Here is a 20,095-nt window from a genome sequence, read left to right as displayed (position 1 = left end):
AGCAAGCGCGGATTGCAATTAGCAAGTGAGGTGGGTTGGCAGAGAAGTAGACGGCAGGCTGCGGCAGGCTGCGGATCGTGTGGCTCCTGCTTCCTGTGTCTCCAACTCAGCCACCAGCGAGACTATAGTGGTATGACTCCCCTATCTATGGCTCCGTGGGTGTTCCTTTTTGACCTTACCATATCCTGTGTTCTTATGTGGGGAGTGGGACCAGAGACCCTGCATGACACCCTGCATGACACTAGGTCTGCTGGTCCAGGGATTTGCAAACCTGCATCACAGCGTGCTGCCAATTTTTAAGGAAGGGTTGGGAAGGTGTGATTTCCACACTGGCCACACGGGGTCACCCCTGGGCCAGCCCACCGGGGCTCCCAGATGGTGTGGTGCGTCCAGGCCCAGCCCAGCAGCATAGTACTGGCCGCCCTGCGGGTGGGCGGGCACCTTCGCTTCCCCATTTCACAAATGAGGAAGTGGGTTCCAGAAACCCAGCCTCGCTCCGGATTTCACTGACCAGGGTGGGCGGGCCTGAGGTGCGCTGACATCGCCTGCCCGCAAAGTGGGTTTCTAATCGCCCTTCACATTTACACCTCTGTGCATCCTAATGTCCCCCCTTAAAAAGTTTTTTATAATATTTATGAAATATTTAGCACCCACCTCCCAGCTTCACGAACACCCTAAGGTTCTGGTCTGTGTTGAGGGGGCTGGGGGGCTGTCTGTCTGCTTGGTGCAGTCACAGCAGAAGAGTGCGGAGTGACGTGAATCTATAAGCAGACGATAGTTGAGCCCATGGCCAGCAGAGTGGGTCTGAGCAGAGTGAGGGGTCTGCCTCCCGTTCTCCCAGGGCCGGTCCACGCGACTCTTCCCGAGGAAGGGCCCTCGACACCCTACTCAGACCCGTCTTTGCCCCTTCGCTCTGCCTTCACCTTTGGACACAGGGACAAAGGTATTTGTCACCATCGGTCACTTTTGTGACAGTCACTTGGTTCTAGCATTTTCTGTGCTACCGATGTCATGGAGCACGAATAGCGGAGGTGGCATGGGCCTCTGTGCACCGAGCGGCCACTTCTCTGCCTCAACAGAAAGTCAACGCTGAGCTGGACCGAGCTGGGGGCGCCTTCACTTCCCATCACAGGATGGGACTAGCCTGGCTTCAGGTTTTGTCCTAAATTTAACCTTGAGTCCAAGTTCTTCCAATGGTGACAGTGACGAGGGAGACAGCAGGCTGGTGTGACTCACAGCATGACGTTAAACGGCACCTGCGTCACGGTTGAGTCCTGCTGCTGAAGCAGGATCCTGTCTGGAGCCAGGCCAGGCGGGGCAGGGAGGGCAGGCGGGGCTGTGGCTGGGACCCCCTCCCCCCACACACAGCCCGCCAGCTGTGGCGCTCCTCACCTGGGGCCTTCCCCGGCCTCCAGGCACCTGATACTCAGCACTTGCTCCCAGTCCCTGCCGGGTGGCACTGTCACCCTGGCCAATTCCCAAACTCCATCCTGTCTCCACCCCAAAGTGAAAGCACGCGCACGCGCGCACACACGCATGCACGCAGCAGCCTCTGCTCAGCATCCAGCCCAGTGTGGCCAGGGGTGAGCCCTCCTGCTTCCACCCGCGCGTGTGCATGTGTGTCTGTGTGTGTCTGGGCCCCAGAGCAGAGCGGCAGCCCCCTTGTACCATGAAGACTACCCCCACCAAGTCCTGGTTCCTGCAGCTCCACCCAGGCCGTTCGCCAGGTCTGAAGCTGCCCAGGCCTGTCCTGACTCAGCCACTGAGCCAGGCCCTTCCCAGCTATTTCCTGCCCCTCCCCCAGCTGCCGCGAGCCCCCATCTCTGGGCAGATCTTCCTGCTCCCCACACAGGGCCAGGCATGTGCTGCTTATGGCCTCAGTTCCTACACCAGAGGGTCTGGACCCCCCCACCTCCTGGCCCATGGGAGCCTTCCCGCCCCAGAGTCCAGGCTGACCAGCAGGTCACCTGGCTCCATGGTGCCTCTTAGGGGCTTAAGCCCCAGTTCTCTCAACATGGGCCTCAGACCCATCCTGTGCTGCTGGGGGGCCACCAGACACGCTGTCTGACTCAGGGAGCACGTGGGCTGTCTGACTCAGGCTGAAACCCTGACAGAGTTTGTGGCTGTGACACTGCTTCCTGGGACGCTCTCCCCACCCCCTCAGCCCAGGAGGCAACGGGAGTGGGAGTAGAACCAGGGCTCGGGATGTCCTCCAGCCCCCATGGACTTGGGAGCAGGGGAGGCTGGGTGCCAGGACACAGGAGCCAGCAGCAGGCCACAGCCCCTGCCTGTCCCTACAGCCACCCTCAGTGTCTGGGGGCATCCTGGCCACGCCAGCACACTGCCCCTGAAGCCCCCAACCCAGGGCCAGCGGCTGCCTGCCTGTGGCCTTCCTGCCTACCCTTCGGGCAGGGCCCGAGGCAAGGCTCCTCCCCAGGGCCAGGGACCCCCTGTGGACTGGGAGGGACCCTTCCCTTGGTCCCAGCTGCACCATGAGCCTCAAAATCCCAGAGCAAAGTGGAGTGACCTGTCTCTCTCGGGATCAACACCCCAGGGGGCCATTTCTCCCCCAGGACTCAGGTTGGCTGACGCAGGACACTGCCGGCCAGTCAGCAAGGGTGGGTCCTACAAGCAACACACAGAAAAGGACGACAAGACTCCTCCAGGCTCAAAGGAAACAGACCCAGGTCTTCACATCCAGACTGGTCGGTGGGGATAAAGCTCAGGAGACACCGGCTGGGGGCTGCCAGGACGCCCGTGAACGCTACACGCTGAGCCCCAACCCCCAGCCCTTTGCAGTGTCCCCTCCGAGCCTGCTGGACAGTGTGTGGCCACATCTGGAAGCCCTGGTCCGGGGGAGTCCCACGTGTGTTCAAGTAGTTAGTTCAGGGTCTGGCTGACAGGCAGGGTGGCCACCCTTTCAGAGGAGCCTTTCTCATCAGCTCATCCCGGCGTCTCGTCAGCTCCGCAATCCGCTGGTCCTTCAGCCTGACCAGGTGCTCCAGCCTCACCACCTTCATCTGCAAAATCTTCAGGAAAACACACATCTCTGACTGACATCAGGCACCCTGACGCCCTGTCCATCTGCCAGCACCAGCCAGTTACAGCCAGCCCACGGAAAGGCCGATGGCCGGCGGTCAGGCCCCAGGCCCTCAACTGGGACACGTGGGGGGAGGTAGACTCGGGGCCCTCAGGAAAGGTCCTGGGGACCAGCATGATGGTCAGAGAGGGAAGGTCACCGGAGGGCCGGCTCCCCGGGGCCCCTCTGCAGCCTGCTCAGTGCCTGCGTGTTAATGCTGCTGGAATGCAATCACTGTGGCTGGACAGTATGTGCCAAGTTCACTTCTGAAAGTTAATTGCCAAGAAAACGCTGTCCTGAAAGATGGTGGTGCAGCGTGGGCCGCCCAGCTCCTCACCCTCACCTTCTGCGTCGAGGACAGCCGGCCGTGTCACAGACTGTCCCTTACTGGAGGGAGAGACCCTGCCACACTCCAACAGGCAAGAAAAATGGAGGAGTGGGATTTGAAAAAGCTCACATGCCCCAAACACCATGTCCACAGGGAAGCCACAGTGTGACGGCCGACGCCAGCTGGCGACAGACCCCTCCAAACCAGCTGGCAGAGGCAGGCAGGCATCAGCACACAGATCCTCTCCTGAACCCTGGGTGGCAGGGGTCAGCTCGCCACAGGGAGCCGTCCTGGCCACACCCCTCCCCATGCCCACTCCTCAGTAACAAGCTGCGAAGTGTACACTGAGTGCTGCACTTCCTATTTCGGCCAACACGGAGGGCGCCTGCCCCTGCACGCTGGGTTCCTCGGCAAAACCGAGGAATTCCCCCATGGTCCCTGGGCGGCTGGTCACCCCTGCCCAGTACCCACCCACATCAGTGACAATCACCGGACACCAGGTGGAGCTGCTTTCCCCTCCGGGTTTCGTAAAACACAACAGTGAAGGTTCACTTGGTTAGTGCACGGACAGCATAGATGTGGGTGCAAGGGGCTGCCAGAGCCCTCGCTGAGACAGCAGCTTGGAGCCAGCCGCCTCATCGCTTCCGCCTGCTCTCCTCCAGCAAACGCAAACCACACGATGATATCAGTTTGCTACTTCCTCAAGAAAACAGCTCACCAGGACCAGGGCACCCACCCAGGAACCACCGTCATCACGGTTCCCGCCAACACCTTTGACCCTGAGCCCCACTGTGCAGCCTGCCACCCCCATCTGGGGTCTGAAGCTGCAGCCAGTGCGCCCACAGGGTGTGGGGGGCACAGGGTGGTCATTTGCTATGGCAGTGAGGGGCCTAAGCACTTCCTGAACTCTGGACCACTGCAGACCCTTGGTGAAGGGGTCGAGGGGCAGGCATCTTGGGGGTGTCTCCGCTCCCTGACTTGGCTCCCACGACCCTGGGCCTGCTGTCCAGCACATCTGGGTGGTGACACCTGTGACTGTAGCCTCGGGACATGGGCCCTGGGGTTTGGTAACTGGTGAGGCTGGGTGGTGAGTTCCATTTCTGGGCGTTTGGAATATTCTATAGTTAAACTGTTTTTTAAATAACCAGACTAGATGTAGTTCTCCCTGGTCAAGGACCTGCCTGCCCCACCCCACACTGGGTCTGAGCCTCCCCTGACACCTACAGCCAGTCCCTCCGCTCCCCGGGGTGAGCGGGCATTGAGGGAGCCCCAGGAACGGTACCTGGACCGTCTCCTGCAGAGCGGCCAGCGCCTGCTCCTTTTCCTCCAGCCTCTGCTGCACTCCCGGCTCCAGCTGCTCCCAGGACCCACCAGCTGGGTCCCGACTGAAAGGCAAACACCTGGCCTTAAACCCTGCAGGCTGGCAGGGAAGGGTGGCCGGGGGGACAGCAGAGGGCTGGGAAACGGGCCCACCCTCTGCAAACACAGGGGCCCATCTTCTCCAGAGCCCTCTGACTGAGGAGGGTCTTCACGCTGGAGGGTACTGGGGGGCTCAGCAGGCCTGCAAGACAAGTGGGCATGTCAGCTCAGGTACCTGCCTTGAGAGGAGCCTGGCCTGGCAACAGCACGTGAGGGTGGGGGCAGAGCCCACACCGGCAGTACCATGTGGGCACAGCCTGGCTGACATTGATGCATGCGAGCAGCCTTGGATGCTGCCAAATGGTGCCCCATTTGGAGATGTCCACTGAACAACAGCCACCCTGCATGGCCCCTAACAGCGGTGTGGGCTCCCCTCTCAGTCCCCTTGGTGGCCCACCAGCCCCACTGGGGACCTTTGTCACCTGGGCACACCTGCCCTCCCTTGCAGGTGTGAATTTGAGAGCCCCACATGCCTGTCCTCTGGTGCTGCCCCTTACGTTTCCCCCCTCGGAGGTTCAGCTACTACCAGTGTGTGGAGGGGTGGTGAGCCCCACGCACAGTCCGTCAACATCAGCCCTGGAGACTCGTGGGTCCTGCACAGATTTCAGAGGTTGTACAGTGAGATGTGGTCAGCAGGGCCTTACTCCCCACCTCGTCAGGCACCGGCCTCCCTGCATTTCCCAGTCACAGACTGGAGGGGCGAGGGGTAAGGGGAGAGGGTGCAGCCTGCGCAGGCCTGGGAAGGAGCCATTGTGAAATTTGCATGGCCCAGGACTGGGGACCAGGGGCTTCATCACCACTGATGTCCCGGTTTCCCTCTCATTGGCAGGTAAGGGGACCTGGCCCACGTGATCGCAGCAGCACTTACGGCTGTGCTGGGTGGGTCCTTTGGGCCAGTGCTGCAATCCACCACCTTTTCCCCAAGCGCACACAAGATGGGCTCGATGGCCCCAGGCACGTTGGCCACCACCTTTCGGATATCCGCCTCTGAGACACAGAAACGCAGCTTGTGAAAGACTTTCCTGTGAAGGAAGCAGGGGGTGGGGGCGAGCAGCCTTCAGCAGTTAGCCTGGTGGGGCCAGGCGGTGAGCCAAGCTTCCTCAGAGGGGGAGGCTGGCACGGGGGCACCTTCTTGTCCCTGCACCTGTGGAGGCCTAGTGGCCATTCTTGTTCCCAGCCACCTCATCAGGGTGACATGACAGGCACTGCCCTGTGCGCTCAGGCCCAGCGTGTTCCAGCCGGGGCCACCAGCAGTAAGTGTGGCAGGGCTCTCTGTGATAGAACCCATCGTCCTGCCTGAGGCACGCTTTGCTCCAGCACCCAAAACCTGACGTCTTGCTGCCACTACACCCCACATCGGCCTGCCATGGCCACCCTGTCGCCCCTGGGGGTTAGGGCAGCCACCTCCCCTGGCCTCCGCTTCCCCTCACAGCGAAGTGCTGTGAGAACCTGCCCAGGCAAGGAGCCGGGCTCTCAGCATGGCCTCCAGGGACCCTTGGTGGCTCTAAAGGCGCCTCCCCCCAGCTACCCCACAGGGACTCGGGGACTCTGCATTCTGCTCCCCCTCCCCCACTGCCTCCTTTTGCACCCACAGGCCACCCCACTTCACTCAGGGACCCTGCCTTGTCTTTCATGGAGCTCATCACACTCTGCACCTCTCCTGTTTACATCTTCCCTGGAGACTCTCAGTCCCACAAAGGCAGGGGCTGCTGTCTGCTGCACCTGGAGCACAGCCTGGCACCAGAATTATTGTTGAGTGAGCGAGTGAGAGGTGTGGTTGGCGTGGGCTGGACACACAGCGAGTGGGCTGCAGGGTGACCAGTGTTGTCCTCTTGATGGGGAACCCCCAGGTTGATGGTGAGATCCCAGGGGACAGGAACAGAGACACTGAGGAGGGTATGGGGGAAACCCAGAGCAAGGAAACAGCCTGAGAACACGTCCCAGAGACCAGGAGGGGCTGGGAAGAGGCGGCCCACCCAGACCCACTGTGGAGGGAGGGCCCTCAGAGACGAGGTTGGCGGCGAGAGGGAGGCGGGGGTCTCCAATAAGGGCAGGGAGGGGAGCTTGCAGGGTGGCGCTGGTCTGAGCAGCCTGCCTGGCGCCTGCCTGTTGAGCACGCTCCAGTTGCTGAGCTTCTGGTCAGTGTTGCAGGTGGGCACATAGTTGTGCAGGTCCACGAGCTGGGGGTGGAAGTGCTTCACGATCTCCGCCAGCATCACTGGGGGGGGGGGGGCAGGGGCGCAAGGTGAGCTGCCCGCGAAGCTGAGTACCCGTTTCCCTGACAACGTCAGTCTCCCACGGCCCCCGAGGTGGATGAGGCCAGAGGAGTCCTGGGGGAGCAACGGCTGGGCCCAGGATGTGGTTGCCCCAGGGGAGAAGGCTGTAGGAGCCCGGCTGGGGTCAGAGGCGGTGCCGGAGGGAACCCCGAGTCTGCCTCGTCCGCCCCAGGGAATGCTGGGGTGGGGAATTCCCCAGGAACGGGACTGAATGCAGCGCGCGCCCCCCTTCCCGGCCACACTCCTCCTTGCGGGGCCGTCAGTGCCCCATCTTTGCCTCCTCTCCGTTCTCGCGTCCTGCCATCCCTTCCAGAGCGCGCCTCACGCCTGCTCCAGGATCTTCAGCACTTGGCAGGGAGCCCGGGGACCTGGGTCCCTTCCCGAGACACTGGCCCTTCCCGGGCCATCCGTCTGGCCGGCCATATCCACGTCCGCCTCGGGGCCCTCGCCCGCCCTCACCGCCGTCGCTGAAGTCCCGGGCCAGGTGGCGCTTGGGGCGGCTGAGCGGGAGCCCGTCCAGCCGGGCGGAGGCCGCGGAGCACGCGGGGAAGCAGCGGCGGGACCGGGGGGCGCGGTGCGGCGGCAGCCAGCATGGCGGGGGGCTGGTTGTCGGGCCCGTTGCTGGGAGACGGAGCCGGAAAGGCTTCGGGGACCCGATGGGGAGGGTCGGGGGACCGGAAGGGGCGGGGCGGCTTGCTGGGGCCGTTGCCGGAGCCCCGACCCGGCGGGCGTTTTCCAGGTGCGAGCTGGGGTGCGGCCCTACCAGCACGTCTCCAGTTGGTGGACTGGGACGGCTTAATTGGGGCTGGGGGGCCTCTACGATAAAATCTAGGCAGAAAATAAGGTTAAAACTTGACGTCCATGTACAGTATACATTTTGTTTTAAGAGGCTTTGGACCCTTAAGTAATTAAGGTGAATTCCACATTATTTAGCATGCGCCATTTTCCATTCATCCAATAAAAATCTTCTGTCAGTCAGAACTTGATCAATAATTTAATAGTAAAAACAAGCTTGCTTTCTTAAATCACAGGGAAACAGGCTCCGAAAATTGAGGGGTTTGCAGTCTGGATATAGATGCAATCCACTGGCTGCCGCCCTGTGCCAAGCTGACCCTGGGGGCGGTGCACACACAGGGCCGTCCTGCCTGGACGGGGCTTGTAGCAGCCAGGAGTGCGGGAGGCCTGCGAGCTGGTGGAGTGAGATCCGGGCCTCAACATGGTGAGGGCGGCCAGCGGCCGTCGGGACACACGCACACACATGCCACAACAGAGCTAAGTCTGGCCAATGTGGGTGAGAGTTCAGCACAGCGACGGAGGGTCCAGCCCAGGAACCCTGAGCCCAGAGGCCGGGCTGTGACCCTGCCATGCTGAGCGCGACCTTGGCTGTGAGAAGCTGGCTCTTCAGCTAGGACGTCTCACAGTGGACCCAGCCCATCAGGGGGCACCAAGGGCCTGGGCAGAGGTGTGCGTTGGCTGGCGCGAGGCTCACGTGGCTCTTTCAACTTCCAGGCAGGTGTGCCGGTGCCCCGGGGGTGCTGTGAGCGGCCCATCACCTCCTCTGGATGGGGGGTTGCAGCGCAACCTTTGGGCCAGCAGCTCCCTTGGAGGAGAAAAAACAAACTGATGTTAACAAGCAGCTGCTACAAGGAACGCAGCTGAGTGTTCTACATTTTGTGAAATGTAGATTCTTCTTTTGTCCCACAATACGATGGCTCTGTGCACACAGTGAATGGCAGCTGTGACAGTCACAATACCCACAGCTAACACCCATAAACGCAGACTTTCATACTTACATGAGTAGGTGAAGACAACCTAACAGCCAGTGGAAGGGGCAGTCATTGAAAAGCCCTCTGCCAGAGTATCAACCAGATGATAAAACTAACCTGTAGCTGACATTTCTCCTTCCTACGAGAATGTAGCCCTCTCAGTGCAGTGGCCCAGGCGGCCTGCTGGGGAAAGAGCTCACTCCACCACCCCTGTGGGTGGACACTGCCCTGGGTAAGGGGCTTACCTGAGTGGGTCCTGGGTTGGCCATTCCAGCCTTGGGCTTGACCGGTGGTATTGGAGGCGCAGAGCTTGGCTTGACCACCTGGGAGGAGGCAGACACAGTGACAGGGGTGCCACCTAACGGTCCCCAACCATCTTCCTAAGTGCTCTGCTGTGCTCTGACCAGCCTGCAGGATTTTCTGCTGAAATCTCTAACGAGAAGTGCTCCCCTAGGCACCCGTCACCCTCAACTCAATGCCCCCACACCTCCCCAACCTAGCCCATGGAAAGCTCTTAAATTGCCAGAATGTGGGTCTTAGAAGTTCAAAAGCCAAAAAGTTACTATGGGAATTTGCCATTGTTTTCATTTCTGCTTTCCCAGGGAGAAGCCAGGATAGAGGTGGAGGCTGCCCCGGCCTCGACCAGCCATACTCAGCCCTGGCCCAGGATGCCTGGCTGGGGCCTGGTAGGTGTCGTTTTCGATACCCCAGAAGGACCCTAGTGAGCAGCCTCAGGTCTCCAGCATGATTCCCCTGCAGCCTTGGCCAGCCTGCCACCACTTCCTGGGTCAGAAAGCTCTCTGCCCGCCCACCCTCCCCCATCTGGCTGGTCAGACCCTCCTATCACCAGTTTTGCAGCTTTTCTGTAGGTCTAAAATTAGTTCGAAATAAAAAGTTAAAAAGAAATAGAGAACGTCTATTAAAAGAGCACCGCAGTAAATGTTTGTTGCAAGAAAACCCATGTGAGTGAGTTTAAGAAGTGGCAGGGGTTCCCATCTCTCAGACACGAATACAAAGGAAAGCCAGGACTCTACAGGGAGGGGTTGGCATGAGTCAACAACACTGGTGACACACAGGTGAACATCAGGGGGGTGGAGCCTGTCCCAGGAGGGACCCCAGCTTGTTGAGAAAGCCTGGCCTTTCCTGCTGTCCCCCGTTTGCCAGAAGCAGCTGAGGCAACCGCCTGCAGGGGCCAGTGTTTTCAAGGGCCGAGATGGCCAATCGGCAGGCCCTGCAGCAGTGCTGCCAGGGCCAGACCTTGTGACCCGCAAGGGAGCTCCAGGGTAAGCCCCAAGGGGGCAGGTCTGCAGGTGAGCCCCCCACCCTTCTGTGGGGTTTGGGTTGTGTGGCAGGCTAGGGGTCTGGACGGAGGGGAAGGAAGGGCACAGACACAGCCAGGGGAGTGTTCTGAGTGGCCGAGTGGCCATGTGCTCTCACCTGCCTGGGCTTCAGCTCTGGGAGGGGCTTGGTGGGAGGAGCAGGTCGGAGCTGGAAGGCGAAAGGGCAGTCAGGACCCTGGGCCCTGGGATCAGCTAATGTCCTCACTGGCCTGGGTGATCAGCCTTTTGAAAGTGCACCCTGGGCTCCCCAGCCCTCCAAATCCAGCCCCTGAGCTCCGCCTCCCGGGACCCGCTTTTCACCACCTACACGGCCTGGCTGCAGCCCCTACCGCTGCTCACCTGGGCTGGTGCCTGCTGGGTGTACATAGGAACCGGGAAGGGTGGGCTGGACAGGGCGACAGGAGGCTGCAGGAAACGGGAACCATGAGCCTGGACCTCACCTGGTGGCCGCCTCCAGGAGCTGCCCCCCCAGCTCAGGACCTGAGGTTCCTGCCCTCCCACGTGTGTGCATGGGGACTCTGTCCCACCACGTGGCAGGGCCCCAAGCCCAAATGTGACCCCCACCTTCCCTTCCCTAAGCATGTGGGGCTGCAGTGGTGGGCGTCTGGGCCTCAAACCATCATCAGAAGGACCCTGTGAGGCCCCAAGACTCAGATTCAAGTGGAAACTCCAATTCTATCACCCGTTCCCACAGGTGCTTAGACCTGCAGCCCTGGGGAACCGGCTGGTGCTTACAGCAGGGGGTGGCCGTTTAGGGGTCACTGCGGCAGCTGTAGACCTGGGGGGCTGGCTGGGGTGGATGGCATGCATGGTAGGGACCGGCTCTGGGGGGCCCACAGTGTGCGCTGGAGCCCTGCCCGTAGCTGGCACGCTGTTTCCCTCGTGGAACAGGGGGTTGGAGAGTCCCATGGCGGCCTTGGGGACCACGTTCCTGCGGAGAAAGTAAGGCGGTTCAGGGTGTCCTGGCCTCAGGGTCTGACCCAGGGACTAGGGGGCTGCTGGGCATGGGGTCCCCTGGCTTGACCGGGGACCTCTCAGCTGCAGTGCCTTGCCACCTCCCACATGGTTCATCAGTCACAAACAGGCAAAAAAGGAGAGGTGGCCTCATGTGTCCCGGGCCCCATCGGCTCTGGGGTCCAGTTGTCCAGGCGGGAGGTCTGAGGCTGCTGAGCAAGTGTGTCATGCTGCAGTTGGCATAGGGGTCAAGGTCACCACTGAGGGCAGGTAGCTGGCGATCAGGCCAGGTGGGGCAGCTTCCCCGAGCCCACGTCATCCCAGTGCTGACCTCTCTCTGGGTCACCACAGCACCAACCTGTCACCAAGTTGTCACCTATCCCACCTCAGTGAGAGGCCGAGTGCCTGCAGCAAAGGCCCCCGGACACACTACATGAAATATGGGCTCCCTTCCTCCTGGAGCGACAGCGACCATTTCCCAGCAATGCGAGGGCGGCCGTGCCTGCTGCACACATCTTGCACCCAGTGCACCCTCACCTCCACGAGGCGGGCCTCCCGGCTTTGCGGTAGATGACCACGCCTGCCACGGCGAGCACCAGCACCCCCAAGAGCAACACAGGCACCAGCACGCCCATCGGGAGGCTCCCGGACGCTGTGGGGCACACGAGGCCAGGCGTCAACGGGCAGCAGAGGCTGGGAGGGCCCACGGGCGACACTGCCTGGGACCTGGCACCTGGCACTGGCGCCTTCCTGAGACCCCTGTGCCCTTCAAGTGCCTGCCTGAGGACACGGCACAGAGACCCGGGACATCACACCAGTGGTCCAGGCTTTTGGTGATGGTGGCCCCAGGCCCACAGTGACTCAGGCGTGGCCTGGCCAGGCCCCAGAGGCTGTGGTGCTGTGCACAGCCACACACATTTGGGGGTGGGTGGCCCAGGAGGGGCTGGGGACCCGGTACCTCCCATGCCCCTCCCCCCAGGGCAGGACCTCCCTTCTCATGTGGGGCTGAGGTGGGGACATGGAATCGTGTGCCCCGCCCTAGACCTGTAGGGTCAGGATGCCCAGGGACTCCAAGCCTGAATCTTTAACAACAACCTGATGGTTTGGGGGCACACAGGCCCTACCTGTGCGCATGTCAGCCAGCAGCTGTGTGCAGTGGGGTGGGGCCCAGCCCGGTTGGCAGTGGCACTGCCTCTTGTGGTTGCACACCTGAGGGACAACCAGGCGTCACCTGCACAGCAGTTAACCAGGCCCAGCCTCAGGCCTGTGAGGGGTTCTGCTGTGACCCCTGACCGGGACGGGTTGGACTCGTCCCCGAGCCAGGTGTGCAGGGCTCCGTCACACAGACAGCAGCAGCCCTTCACTTGGTGCCCAAAGGAGGGTGCTGACCGAACACAAGGGATTTCTAAGTTCCATGGTGGCCTGTCCCGGGAGCACACACCCCGTCCCCGAGACAGGGCTCAGGAGGGCTGCTCCAGCCGCTTTGTTTCAAGCTTTCAGTGAACCTAATGGTCCCTAGTCACTGACGCGCCACTAAGAGCTGAGCGCAGCCCAGCTCAGAGCAGCCCCAGCCCACCTTGGCCTCAGGTCACATGCGGGTGCGTCCCTGAGGCACAGGTCGCTGCCCTGTCCCCTGGGGCTTGTCCTGCAAGTCTCTGTCATCCCAAGACCACGTACCCCACGCCCGTTGCACTTGGCGGAGCAGTTCACATCTCTGTAAACTTGGAAGTCCTCGCAGAGTCCTTTCCAGCAAACCTGGAGGGCAGGGGGTCTCCTTAGGCAGCTGCCTGCACCGCTGCCCCCTCTTGTATATCAGCCGAAGCCGACCCAAAACCTGCAGGGTGAGCTTCAAGGGGGCAGGCGGTGGCCACCCAGCCTACCACTGCCACCAGGGCCACAGAGGACCGGCCCCAGCTGTCCCCTGTGGGGACTTGCAGAATGGAGAGGTCTCTGGATCACGTGAGCTGAGAGCGGGCTTTCCTGGCGCCTCCCCCTGCACCTCCGAGTTTCTGCTGAGAACACAGGATTCCACCCGCACCGCCTTGCTCGCCATGTGGGACACTCGTCCAGGACCTGGGGGTCCAGCAGCCTGACTGCCTCAGGGGCAGGTCCAGGCTCCTGTCTGGCCATGACCCACAGGAACCCAAGAGCTGCAACTGGCCGACGTGCGTGCATGGCAGGTGCTGTGGTCACTCACCCTCTTCTCGCCACACCTGGTGCCTTCGGGCACTGGCTCGTACCCAGGGCCGCCACTCAGGTCAAGAGCCTGGCAAGTAGCTGAGACGGTGGTCAGGGTGCAGGAGCGTTTCTCTGGGGACTGCTGCCCGCCCTCGCAGAACAGGACACCACACCTATTGACTCTGTGGACAGAGGGACTTGCTGTGGTGCCAGCTCAACCAGGTCTCCTGTTCCTTGCACACTGACCGTGTCCAGGGGGACCCAGGGAGTGGCCAGGAGACAAGGCCCAGGACACTTGGACAGGCTGTGGGGTCTACAACGGGATGTCCACGACCCCAGCCGCAGTGGGCAAGACATTGAGGCCTGGGGGTCCTGGAAAGCAGGATGGGCCCCCAGAGAGATGCCTGAGCCCCCGACTCCTTTGCGCAGAGGACTCTCTTGGGCGGCCCTGCCTACAGGGACACCCTGTGCCCTGGAGCCAGGGCAGTCGGGCCATGGAAGGACACTCACCTGCGGGAGCCAAGGGGCACCTGGCCCTTGCAGTCTGATGAGATGCTGAAGCTATAGCACGTCTCCATAGCAACCCGTGCGCCTGTGGGCCAGGAGCAGTCAGTCGTCTGGCTTGGGACCCGAAACCACCCTGCAGGACTGTGGGTCTCCTGCCAGGCTCATGCCCACCTTACCTGGTCCCCACAAATCCTGGCATCTCTGGGCCAGTGTAGGGCAGGCCCCGTTGTAGCAGTAGCCCCCCAGGCAAGGTGTGCCATTCTCCTGGAAGGCGTCCTCTGGGCACGCGGGCTGCCGGCCATCACAGTAGTCCTCCAGGTCACACACGTTCTTGGCGGCACGGCACAGCGTGCCAGCCGGCTTCACCTGGCCCAGCACAGTGAAGCTCACCAAGTGAATGGCAGGCACCCAAGCAGACCCACACCTGCTGCTTTGTCACCGGTCCTCCCGGGGCCCCTTCCCACCCACTGACTGTGGGGCACAGGAGGGTTGGAGGCCTGAGGGGTGCCTGGGGGCCCCGTGCTCACCCTGCATTCATGACAACAGGTGCCATGGGCACACTCGGCCCCCTCCACCAGCCGGCAGGTGGTAGCGTTGCAGCAGTGGTTCTGACAGTCCTGGGGAGCAGGGGGCAACGGGGAGGGTCTCAGGGGGCTGCATGCTGGGCCAGCACCAGGCTCCAGAGCCGACCCTGGGGCCCAACACCCTCCACGACCAGCCCTCACTTGGGCTGGGACCTTCCCACGAGCAGGCCTTTGTTGCTCCCTCCCTCAGGTCCCCTATGGCTCGTTGCAGGTGTCAGAGGACAGGTGGGTATGCAGGGTGCCTGGTGGGTCAGGAATGGACGTCCTAACCTGCAGGACAGAGACCCGTGGCACCCTTATGTTGGTAAAAGACTGAGGGTGGCGGCAGGTGCCAGGCACTGTACCTGGGGCTGGCCGCAGTCACACTGCTCCCCACGTTCCACGAAGCCATTTCCACATACAGGGCCGCCCACCAGGCGGTCGAGGTCTGGGGCATTCGCCAGGCAGGTTATATAGGGCTTTTCCACAAACGTCTCCAGGTTGGCCCGGCTGCAATGGCTGAAACTCCTGGGGAATACAGAGCTGGAGGGGGGGGTGTGCCTATCAGGGGGAGGGCGGGTGTGCAGGCCCCTTGTCCCGCAGGATGCCCTGCTCTGCTGGTGGCCCTCAGTCAGGCTGAACTGGGATAAGCCTCACCCAAATGTGGCCGCCATGATGCAGCCGCCGCTATCACGAGACATGGGACAGTAGCAGCCCTGGACGTCTTTGTCGTCGTGGTCCATGCCCAGGTTGTGGCCCATCTCGTGGGCCATGGTGCATGCCACGCCAATGGGGTTGGGGCTGTGGTCCTGCAGGGAGAGGCTGTGTGGCCAGTGCTGCCCTCCTGCCGCCCTCGGCCCTCACCTCCCCATGCAAGGCCTGCCTGCCGCACCGTTTCTTAAAACACAAAAGCATCAATGCATCCTCCCAAGGAAGCAGCCATTCGGGTGTTCATGGGGACAGCCTGGGGACCAGCAGGTGGACTGAAGTCCCGCGGTCACCCCCTCACACGTCCAGCTCAGCTCCAAGTCTGGCCCTCCCCGGGCCGCAGCTCCAGCCAGTGTGGCAAAGCAGGCTGATGCCCCCGTACCTGGTTCACAGCCCCCGAGTCTCGGGAGCACATGGTGGATATCCCGGCGAGTCCCACGGTATTCCCGGTGAAGTCAACCCGGCTGGAAACAAGAGCAGTGTCTGCAGGTGGCACCCCGGAAGCCTCCTCGACCCCGCGCAGCCCTCCCTAGTGATGGCCATGCTGTGTGTCCACCGCCACTCACGTGATGAGCTGCACGTTATCGTGAGGGTGTCGTCCCACCAGGTGCTGCGCCCGCCAAGCCAGGAAGTTGTCCAGTGTGATGCTGGCCTTGGGGCTGATGTGGATCTTGTCCTCGCTGTTCCAGATGTCCAGGCCCACCAGGACCACGCGGAACTTGAGTTCCTGATAAAGCTGGGAGAAGACAGGGATCTCGCCGGTCAGGCTCCGGACAGTGAGGACAGGAGCCCGTCCCAGAGCGGACACAGCTTGGGGGAGTCCCAGATCCCTCCTCACCTGCTGACACCCCCTCCCAGGTGCCCCCACCCCACCTCCTCAATCAGGGTTTCTGTATCCAACTGGGTGATGCCTGGTCTGGAAGGGACCTGTGAGCCAAGGGTCCTGGCAGCCCCTAGGGGCCCCCCCAGGGTGGGAGCGGCCCCCACCTTGTCCACGTGGTTCACCACCTCCAGCACCCGCTTGCGCACAGCCTCTCTGCTCCCCAGCTCCTGGAACTGGAGGACAGCGGATGCTCAGCCTGCAGCCTCAGGGAGGCCTGGGCCTTGGACCCGCTGCGGCCACGCCCCGCCCTCGGCCACGCCCCAGCCCCTCGGCCACGCCTCCGCCAATCTCCGCACCAATCTGCTGTCGGTGACCACATACAGCTCCACGTAGCGGGTCTCCTGGGACAGGGGCAAGTTCTGTAATGCAGCGATAAGAAGCTAGTTGGTGCCCCCAGCCACAGCCCTCCTGGCCTCGGCCCAGTCTCCACACACTGATCATCTTTCAGGGCCCAAGAGCTGGCGCCCGGCCAGGCAGCTCAGTGTGGGGGGGCCTGTCCAGGAAGCACCAGTACAGACTAAGAAGCTGTCTCTGCAGCTGCTGGGCAGAGCCAGACCCACTGGCCCTGAATACATGGGGAGTCTGGGGGGCAGGGATGAAGCTGGGTGGGGACTCCTCACCCGGGGCCTGAAGGCTGCCGAGGTCCGGGGGCCCAGGATGCTCTCCAGGCTGGTGTTGCTGACCCCACAGGTCCACGCCTTCTGCCGCAGGTGTTGTGCCTCGTAGAGTGCGTGCTGCCCCCCCTCACTGCCTCCGTCCAGGGGCTCAATCAGGCGGATGGCGGCGCCCGCCCGGAAGAAGCCCCTGAAGGTAGGCGGGAGCAGGTGGCTCAGAATCAGTGCACCCCCCCTCCCCGTGGGGAGGAATGGAAGGACTGGAAGGTATGAGGCTCGCTCTACAGTGGGATATGCTGGGGACAGTGCCCCATGCCCAGTGGGCGCCTCACAGGTCCAGGAACCTGTCACTTCTAAGAGGAGCCCAGACACCCAGGTGCAGAAAGGGGTCCCCAAGTGTGGCCCTTTCTTCTCAGCCTCCATTCATTTCTCCGGAAGATGAGGGGTGCCCTTCCCGGATCTGTTGCACCCACCTGAGGCCATCACAGGTGCTGAGGCTGGCGGCAGACTGCGGGTGGCCCTCCACGTGGCCCTGGTAGAAGCAGTGGTCCTGTGGGAGGTGGCATGACAGCTCTGCAGGCCCACTCCTGGTGCCCAGCCACCCTGGGGAGGGCCGCCCAGGTCCCTACCTGACTGTGCAGCTGCTCTGTCACCTGAGAGCCATTAGCGGCCGTGTAGGTCTCTGTGTAGCCAAAGCCCACCAGGTCCCTGGAAAATTTTGAAGCACGGTTGCACCCTGGGCCCCGTCTGCCTCACCCACCCTCAGAGGCCATGTCTGGCATGGAGAACACGTTGGGCCAGAGAGCTGGATGCCCAGGACAGTGTGCTGGGGGCGGGCCCAGGCCTCTGCTTACCTGTTCCTCCGCAGGTGCAGGGTGAAGGTGTGCCCTCGGGCCTCCAGGACATAACTCACACTCTCTGGGTACAGGCCCTGAGCCAGGAAAAGGGACGGGTCCAGGATGAGGGGCTCTGGCCCAGGCCACACCCACCTCAAATCTGGAGGTGAAGGGGAGCTCAGCTGGGCAGCGGTGCAGCCCAAGGCCAGACAACCCCAGCCTGAAAGGCTCTCAGAGGACCTGGGGTTTGCTCAGCATCAGGCTAGTGAAGGATGCCGGGATGTACTAAAGGGTCCTGGGAAGGCCTCAGTTTCCCCATCTGTCCACAGAGGGACGATGATGACATTCCTTCCCCAGAAAGCAAGAAGGGGGCACATAACCCAACAGGCAGCAAAGGAGTGGGGGTGGGGCAGCCACTCCAGTGCCAGGTGCCCTCCCCCTGAGGCCCTGCCCCTCCCTGCCCTGCTGACCGCGGGGATAGTATGCACCATAACAGCAAGGTGGGGTGAGGGCCCAGGGAGGACACCGAGGTCAGAGCAGGGCTCTTCCCTAACACAGACGCACATGTGCATTCACGCACACCCACGTGGGTTCCAGAACTGCCCCCAGGCAGCTGTGGGGAATCCCAGCCCAGCCCCTAAATCCCAAGAAAGGTGTGTCACAGCAAACACGAAACACAACAGGCTCCCGGTGAGCCATCTCGCCCTCTAGTCAAGGGAGGAATTTGAGTGCGACTAGGGAGTGGCCAGTACCCGCAGGGCTCCTGGAAGGGAGACAGGGAGAAGCCCACCTCAGCGGAGGCCAGGCCCTCAGAGGGCAGGGCAGCCGGTGGCTCTGCCCACAGGGAGGGGCAGGAGACAGGAAGGCGAGGGGGAAGAGGAGGAAAGGAGGGGGCCCTCCAAGAGCAGAGACGCCCCCAATCTACTTGGAAGCCCAGAAGCCCAGCTGGGCCTCAGCCCCAGTGATGGTCCCTCACAACTGGCTGGACACAGAGGAGGTACAATGCTTTAACAAACCAGCTCTGAGGGGCCAGATTGGGGCGCCCCAAGCCAGCTTCCGGACCAGACTTACCAAGTGGGAGGGCAGGGCTCGGCGGGTACGGGGTCCTGGCAGGCGCCGGGGCCACACCACCTCATATTGCTCCACGTGGGGCAGGGGGGCACTGGAGGTGACCGCTGCGGGAGGGAGGGGATCGGCAGGTTCGCAGGGCATCCACCCTCATGCCCTGGGGGGGGCCCCTTCCCAGGCTCTGGTAGGACGGCGTGGGGACCAGACTCTGAGATCTGGCATTAGGACCACAGGACAGTCGCCCCGTGTGGGGCCAGCAGACTGCCCGAAGCCAGCCCTTCCAGGAGCCCACAACCTGCTCCCAAATGGTCCCTTCCCCTCCTGGGACCCAGGACCACACATGCCCTGAGGCAGGGCGCTGGGGAAGGGGACGGCTGGCCGGCACATTCCATCTCAACTAATCAAAGAACTGCATCGAACTGGGGAACTGCCTCCGCGGACGGTGCTGCACTCACTCATCTGGGATCTCAAAGCACCCTCGGTTCCAAGACAGCAGGGACCCACCGGAGGAGGGGGAGGGCAGAGTGGAGTTTGGTCTTCCTCAGGCGGGAGGTGGGACCCCCCTGTGGCTAGACTACTAGCCCTCAACCCTAGGCGCCCCTCAAATCTAGGCCCCAGCTCGTCAGCGCTCCCTTCCCTGCCTGCCTGGGGAGGTCTAGGGGGTGGGGGTGGGCAATCACCCCAAGGCCCAAGGACCATCCAGGAGCCCTGCTGTCCCAGCCCATTTCTAGTAGGAGCCAAGGGAAAGCCCCAGGCACGGTTTTCACTCAGTTCCCTTTTGAAGGTCAGGCTGTCCAAAGCGGGGGGCCTCCACGCTGAGTGACCTCCAGGGACCAGCCCAGAGCACAGCGCGGATGCAGGCCAGCTGACCAGCCCTCCCCGGGCTGGTCTCGGCCAGAGCCCCACGCCCAGCACTCACCCTGCAGCCACAGCGCGCCCAGCAGCCAGAGCCCGAGACGGCGCATTGCCAGGCGCAGATGGGGGCCACGGTTCCGAGTCTGGGGGCGCGATCGGGGATCCAGTCGTCTGGGGTCCGGGAGCGCGATGAGAATCTGGGGTTCGGAGTTTGGGGGCACGGACAGCGATCCGAGGACCTGGAGTCCGGGGGCGCGGATGTGGGTCCGGGATTCGCAGTCTGGGGATTCAGTCGAGGATACGGGAGTCTGGGTCCCAAGGCGCAGTGTGGGAACGCGGCTCTGTGCGCTCCGTCTAGTCCTGGCGCCCCGCCCAGGCCACCAGCCACCCCCCACACGCACACCGCCAATTGGCCCGGGACGAGGGGTGGGGCGGGGCCTGGGACACCTGGGGGTACGCACCCCGCCCTTCCCTTGCATCCCTCCCCCCGGGTCGGGTTGCTCCTAGGTGTTCCTGTGGCTACTTCTGGTGCCCAGGTATCTCCTGGACCGTGTGGGCTGTCCAACACATGGCAAAGCTTGATACTTGTGGGCTGAATGAACGGAGAAGGAGGCAAACGGCCTAACTTGAACCCCTCCCTATATTTCAGCCCTCCCCACTGCGCAGGTGAGAAGACAAGGCTGGGCCCTCAGTGGGGAGGTGGCTGGCCAGGCGTGCCTTG

General features: G+C 62.5%; 3 protein-coding genes across 3 annotated transcripts; all 3 read right to left on the bottom strand.

Moving 5' to 3' along the window:
- Positions 1-2,668: 2,668 nt before the first annotated feature.
- On the bottom strand, positions 2,669-6,114 carry LOC109445715 (uncharacterized). The gene is made up of 5 exons (XM_088791951.1): positions 6,008-6,114; positions 5,695-5,881; positions 5,353-5,419; positions 4,881-4,968; positions 2,669-4,792 (listed from the first exon to the last, which is right to left on the bottom strand). Exons 1-5 carry the CDS (start codon positions 6,112-6,114, stop codon positions 4,093-4,095), a joined length of 1,149 nt encoding a protein of 382 aa, XP_088648077.1. The 3' UTR covers positions 2,669-4,092.
- LOC148755145 (uncharacterized) lies at positions 2,669-8,362 on the bottom strand. The gene is made up of 4 exons (XM_088791950.1): positions 8,215-8,362; positions 7,562-7,930; positions 4,690-7,044; positions 2,669-3,029 (listed from the first exon to the last, which is right to left on the bottom strand). Exons 1-3 carry the CDS (start codon positions 8,360-8,362, stop codon positions 6,512-6,514), a joined length of 1,050 nt encoding a protein of 349 aa, XP_088648076.1. The 3' UTR covers positions 2,669-3,029; positions 4,690-6,511.
- ADAM8 (ADAM metallopeptidase domain 8) lies at positions 8,081-19,976 on the bottom strand. Its single transcript, XM_019728319.3, has 24 exons — positions 19,439-19,976; positions 18,523-18,626; positions 17,470-17,546; positions 17,245-17,323; positions 17,089-17,165; positions 16,622-16,805; positions 16,298-16,360; positions 16,106-16,174; positions 15,685-15,854; positions 15,501-15,582; positions 15,068-15,219; positions 14,776-14,953; positions 14,375-14,464; positions 14,024-14,213; positions 13,851-13,932; positions 13,360-13,522; positions 12,840-12,917; positions 12,287-12,371; positions 11,700-11,814; positions 10,944-11,139; positions 10,548-10,613; positions 10,306-10,356; positions 9,114-9,191; positions 8,081-8,702 (listed from the first exon to the last, which is right to left on the bottom strand). The coding sequence occupies exons 1-24, from the start codon at positions 19,851-19,853 to the stop codon at positions 8,652-8,654; spliced, it is 2,895 nt and encodes a 964-aa protein (XP_019583878.3). The 5' UTR covers positions 19,854-19,976; the 3' UTR covers positions 8,081-8,651.
- Positions 19,977-20,095: the final 119 nt, after the last annotated feature.

Source organism: Rhinolophus sinicus, chromosome 15, assembly GCF_057876585.1.
Source record: "Rhinolophus sinicus isolate RSI-liver-muscle chromosome 15, RSI-T2T, whole genome shotgun sequence".
Lineage (NCBI taxonomy): Eukaryota > Metazoa > Chordata > Mammalia > Chiroptera > Rhinolophidae > Rhinolophus > Rhinolophus sinicus.
This window is presented reverse-complemented; position numbering and strand designations above follow the sequence as displayed.